Source organism: Hetaerina americana, unplaced genomic scaffold (genome assembly GCF_022747635.1).
Source record: "Hetaerina americana unplaced genomic scaffold, ioHetAmer1.1.p SCAF_17, whole genome shotgun sequence".
NCBI lineage: Eukaryota > Metazoa > Arthropoda > Insecta > Odonata > Calopterygidae > Hetaerina > Hetaerina americana.
The window spans coordinates 2,596,414-2,602,413 of record NW_027286730.1 but is presented as its reverse complement, the minus strand read 5'-3'; the positions used below and the strand labels follow the sequence as shown (position 1 = coordinate 2,602,413).

General features: G+C 39.5%; 1 protein-coding gene across 1 annotated transcript in view; it reads left to right on the top strand.

Annotated features, from left to right (window-relative positions):
* Positions 1 to 2,166: 2,166 nt before the first annotated feature.
* The window catches only part of Rsph3 (Radial spoke head protein 3), a 63,386-nt gene continuing 59,552 nt past the window's right edge, over positions 2,167 to 6,000 (top strand). Inside the window, exon 1 of the mRNA XM_071584286.1 lies at positions 2,167 to 2,621. Within this exon, the coding sequence (XP_071440387.1) occupies positions 2,167 to 2,621 (455 nt within the window). The remainder of the gene's footprint in view (positions 2,622 to 6,000) is intronic.

Below are 6,000 nucleotides of genomic sequence, written 5' to 3'. Positions count from 1 at the left end.
GAGGGTCGCCGCGTCTGAGGTGACTTTAATCTTTAACGTCCCTTCGATTGGTGGGGGTAGGTGGAGCAAGAGTGTACAGAAAATATCACCTCCGTCCTTTCTCCTCCAAACCCCTCTCCTCCTCGGGCTCTGAGAGCTTTTGGAAAGTCCCCAGCGCGATGAACAAGTTCTTCTTCCAATTCATCCAACACATTTTCTCCGGGTCCGGAAAGCAGCACCCAACCAACGCCTTCGATATTTGCGAAAAAAACACCTTTTTTCCAAGTTTCAACCAATGCCGCATTTAAAAATCATTTTTAAGCATTCAAAAAGATACGTGGATTATTTGAAAGATCAAAAATATGTATGTAAATTATTACACGTGTCTGATCTCAGAAACATTTTTGTTAAGCATTAAAAGTTATGCATAAGTAATCGTGGCCCCGGTAACGCACCTTCCTTCCATAAATTGATTATATGCGATGCATTTTGATCTGAATATTGTCTAATTTTAGTAATTTAAATTAGGCTGAAATGAAGAATAATCAACGGTAAGCACCTTGCTCATTTTGTCTTCAAAATTAAATTGATAATATTGGGGAATTACCTTCCTACATAATTTATCAAAATGATTGCCATATTTTTCTGAGTGGTTATAAGTTATTTTTACCTCACTACAACCGCCCTTTTAAATGTGTATGCAATCACATAAAAGTCCCTCAGTGCCATATTTCACGTTGTTTTCACTACATCAAAAATGACACTAAGTCAGAATTAGATAATGAACTTCCTTATTAGACCACTTGGTGGTATCAATCAGTGATAGATAGATAGAAAGAGGTCTTTATTTGGGCGAAATTGAGACATAATGGTCCCTTCTTCCATTTAACCCATCGTTGTATTCATATTATATTAGGCATTTAAGTTATAGTTACATTCATATGTACACATAAATTCAATTAGCACAGATTAGCACATCGAAAAGAAAAAATCATACGCATACCTACACACATACATAATTATACACACACACACACATAAGATACAGAGACAAATGCAAGATACAAGACACACACAAGTGATAGAATGAGATCAAACGGAATAATAAATCAGTAGGCAATATTTGTGAAAAATGAGCTGATATGAATAGTCATTTCGATGGAATAAAAAAATTCTTGTTTGTCACCCAAATGAAACTGTCAACAATTCTCATTAATTAAAACGCTTTAAAATTTCATCTAATCGATAGCTTATTATTCAAGGTAATTCTTGTAGTATATTGTTGAAGAGGTGATATAATTCATCACGTCAAATGATAGATAATCAAGCGTATTTTTTCATCAAAATTATTTGGCGAATTAGACTGGGACAAATGCTCTTCTCCATTCTTTTCCTTGTTCCCTGGAGGCGTTGAATAAATGAGAAAGAGGGATGGAAAAGTTCCCGAAAAAGTAAACCCTATACTCAAGAGGCGAAAATGTATGCAAATGTGTCTTCCACTTTGGCTGACCTTTAAATAAATCGAATCGACCTGCTTGAAATAACATTCGCCGCTATTACTTAGGATAAACCACAGAGGTGGGAAGGAGCGCTTGGATATAGCGCATCACAGGTCGTGGGTTATTTTAGTCACGAGGTATTTAACGTGAGATTGAGGAAGAATCGAAGGAAGGTCACTCCTGAGCGATGCCACCTGCTTCCCGTTCCACCCTCACGCCCTGTTCCCACTGGAAGAGGTGCCGTCGCCACGATAGGACAATATGGACGCGGCGAAGGCGATAAGCGCGCCCCGAGCGGAGTTTGCGCGCGAGAAGGAGGCGGGTGGTCAGTCGCCACTCAACCACTGAAGGGCGCCGAGCTGAAAGGCTCCCCGCGAAGCCGGACGACACATCATCTTCCGCACAAGTCATAAGACTCCACGCGTTCGAGGCCCACCCTCCAGTTGAAGGAATAATTCCAAGTGAAGTGGAAAGGATGGTCCATATGGTCGCCTAGTCGATAGTACACGCGATTCAGGGCTTCTGGAAAATTTCGATGAAGAGCCCGAATGATCCCAACGCGCGAGACGGCGTTTGTCGTCTGGAGGGCGCGGGTGACGGGACGGTGAGATCCGGGGCGGGGACGGAGGACCCGCGGCTGCCCCTGATCCGCCGGGGCAATGTCCTTAGCGGTACCAGCGACTGAGGCATGCCGGCGCAACCGACTGAGCCGACGGTCAGGGTCAGGCGTCGCCGGGCCGTCGACTTCGGCAAGAAGGACGCCCCGGATCTGGTGAGCCCTCCACAGGCGGGGGTGAAGAAGAGGGAGGCCGGACGGGGGCACGGGGGCAAGGATGCGGCAGGGCCACACCCGAGGTCCCCCGTCAAGAAGCCCCTGTTCGTGACGACAGTCCGAGCGGCCCCGTACTTCGACCGGCCCCCTCCTCAGCATCCCTCGGAGCGGCCACAGGAGAGGCTCTATTCCTTCGCCAGTCGTCCGAGGGTCATAGACAACAAGAGGCCTCCGGGGAACCACGTGACTGGGCATCGGGCAAGGTGCGAAGCGGCCGCGGCGGCGGCAGCTGCAGCGGCCGCCGTCAGCACCATCAATGCAACACAGCAGCATGGCAATAGGAGCAGCCGAAAGGACGAGAGCGCTCCAAAGTGAGTCTCTGCTCTATTCCTCCTCGTGTGAGCCCGTAAATATATTGGACCAGAAGAAGCAATCTACTTCTATATTTTCCGCGGCGTAGATAAGCTTGAAAAATGGTATTTAGGATCTGAAAATAGGATGCTATGTAATTACGATCGCATACAATATACAACCCTGCTTTTTGAATGTTTTTATAAAGGTGTCATATTTGCAAGCTCCTACCTAGGCTAAGAAATTGGCCGTAAATCAAATTACAAGAAGTAAAATATTTTCAGTCTTATGGAAGACCCAATTATAAATTCATTCAGTCTCTATTAGCTTCGTCAGTTAGTTCTTGGTTTTGCTCAGGAACCCTTAACATTTAATGACACCATTGCTTCGTTTCCAGTTTACGTGGCCCAATAATTTGTTGGGTTGACGGATTTCCTTGTTGCGCTAATTATGTGTGAAGCTGCGATATGTTTTGAAAAAGATTCCAATATCCCAAGTGTGTGCGATACTTTTTTGAATTCTTCCTGTCGCAATTTGTAAAAATGGACTGCAAAGAGTGAGGGAGCTACTGTGGCATTTAACAACCAAATACGAGGTTTTTTTATCCACAGCATGATTTCTACCATAATGGGATTGGATATTCATTAATCGCTAAACTAGCAGGCTTTCAAAATGGTCCCAACTTTTAAAGTTTATTTCGATTCGTACAAAGGAAAGAGGTTCCATCCAACCGTTAACGCTATCATTTTTTACACATTAGTTCAGAGACAGTAAATTTGAAGCGGTGAAAAGTTGCAGGGGTACAAGAACATTGTATGCCTCCTTATGTATGCAACCAAGCAAATCACATAAGCTGTGTAAAATAGTCTAACACACAAGGATACATCCCTGTCTATTCAGATTTTACTGAACTCATACACACCTTTCCTAGGCTGATGTTTACTAAATAAAAAAAAGGCCCACTGATGATTCTGAAATAATTTCTTCGACCAAATCATATCCAAAATTTGGTAGGTTATCTTATTCAAAGTTTGCTAAAAAGACCTTAAACTTATTTAAAAAGTAAATAAAAAGATTACTTAAAAGAATTACATAAATTTCTACTTCCTGCTTACCAAAAAATCAAGTATGAACTCGTGTAACGTATGCGTTAGTGTGAGGAAGGCACTACGGAACTTCAATTGAAAGTCCAATATTAATTAAGGCTACGTAAAAATGCGTGAACCTTTATAAGTGGGCGCGGGCTGTGTGGTGGGAATATAGAAAAACGATTTCCGTATCATAGCTCACTCGGAGAAATAGAATAGCATCTATTATCTCTATTATTAACGCGGAGTCCGGCACACAAACTTCTGGCACAAGCAAAGGGATCTTCGATAGCACCGACTTATTCAACAACTCAGAACTAAAGTCAGTTTTTTCAGTAGGCGGAAGCTCTTTTTACGAACCAACACTAATGAGTAGATAATTTTTATACAGCTTCTTTAGATTTCTGGATTCTTTTTAAAGGATTTTGTTGATTATTTTACTTCCTAGATTTCTCTTGCTATTCTATTCACTAATTTTTTTAAATTTCTTTATTAAGCAAGTGTTAAACAGCAAATTTACCTTCAACATTAATATAGCACGATGTTCATATTTACTAGGTATTCCTGCAATGACATTTTTGTGTTTTTATGCTACGTGAAGGAATTACGTCCATGGTGTAAGGATCAAATGAAAATTTTAAATAGTGTATTTCAGTCATAATCTTAACATCTAGTGACTTAGAGTCGGATAGAATTATTTTCATTGATATTCGTCATTTTGGCAATAGACGTAAAGATAAAGTTATTCTCGTTAAAGTTATTTCATTTGAAAGATCAAATTAGAAACGGGCCTTGTACAGTTAAAAGAGTTATTAATTGAACCAGAACACTTTACAAGTGCAAACTGCACTGTAAAACAATGCAGAATAAGTTAAATATCTGATAATCATCTTTTGTTTCCTGATTTTCACTAAAAATTATAAAAATAGTTTTCAAATGGGTATCTCAAGATTATCAGCTGAAAAATTTGAGCCAGAATATACATAATTTCCCCAACTTTAATTATATACATATTTAATTAAATATAAACGATTGATTGGCTAAATGTTTTACCTCCCTTGTTCATTTCGTCATAGCATACAAAATAAAAAGAAATTCCAGTCACAATTCAGTCACATTGTTACATAATATTATTCAGTCACACTGAGGTTTATTACCACATAAAGTGAGTACTTGGTGAAGTAGGTACTTTTATTTCACCCACTTCTCTACGATTATGTACTATCGGCTGTTTTCGCCATGAATGTACAATTCAATTGGGTCTCAGATCATAACACAGGCACTGATAACAAAAATAGTGGCACCGATTACCCGGTTCAAAAGCATAAATCGATTAAGCTGCAGTTTAGTCAAATATGACATTGATATTTTTATGGTTGCACGTTCGAATGGAAGTTTTTTAAGAGTACTTCCCATCCACTAAACTTAAGACGTACCACTGAAAATATTAGAGGTCCCGGGTAACAGTTTTTCATAGAGAAGGCTGAGGAAATATTCTGTAAAAATATGTGCCTGGTTGCGTGCAACTTCAGAAAACTTTCATCTCTCTGCAAAATGCACCTTTCTCCTTAGCTTCGTGGAAAGTTCATTCAGTCACTTTATTATTTGGCTTTCATTGAAAATTATGACTACTTTTAAAAAATATAGTCATTCTTGGTACATCATTTGGCCCCAAATTAATTATAGAGTGTGGAATAACTCTTGCAGGCCACTGTTATGCCAGAGCTTCGATTACAGTTTAAAGTATAAACAAGTAATTTTCTTGCAATCATTTTTAGCCTTAGCCCTAAGATAGATACTCTATTTTGTCACGCAACATATTGAAAAATATATCCAGAGAACCTAGTTTTGTATTTAGTTCTTTTTGTAATAATATTTGTTCTCTTTGAATTTGAGAAGGCGTTATAAAGAGTAAATTGGATAGAATTTATGAAGGTATTGCAGATTATATTGCAACTTATCCGAAATATGTACATGTTTCAGACTGATAACTAAATAATTAACCTCAAAATGTATGTTTTCTCGTCAATTACCACACTACTATTGTATTTACACTGTCTTATTAGGATAAGACAGACTAAAATAGTTTAATGTGAAAAAATGCAAAGTTTACTTCTGCAGTGATCATGAAGTAGTGCCTGAAACCATTAAATTATGTCTCAGACTGCACTGGAGCGTGTGACGGATGGGTATTAGAAATGAGCCGTAAGAGGTATTAGGAAGGGCCGCAATACAGGACTGTCCAATATCACCTCTTCATTTCAACGCATGCCAGATAGAAATTGTACAGAAGAAATGGGGAGAGCTGGAG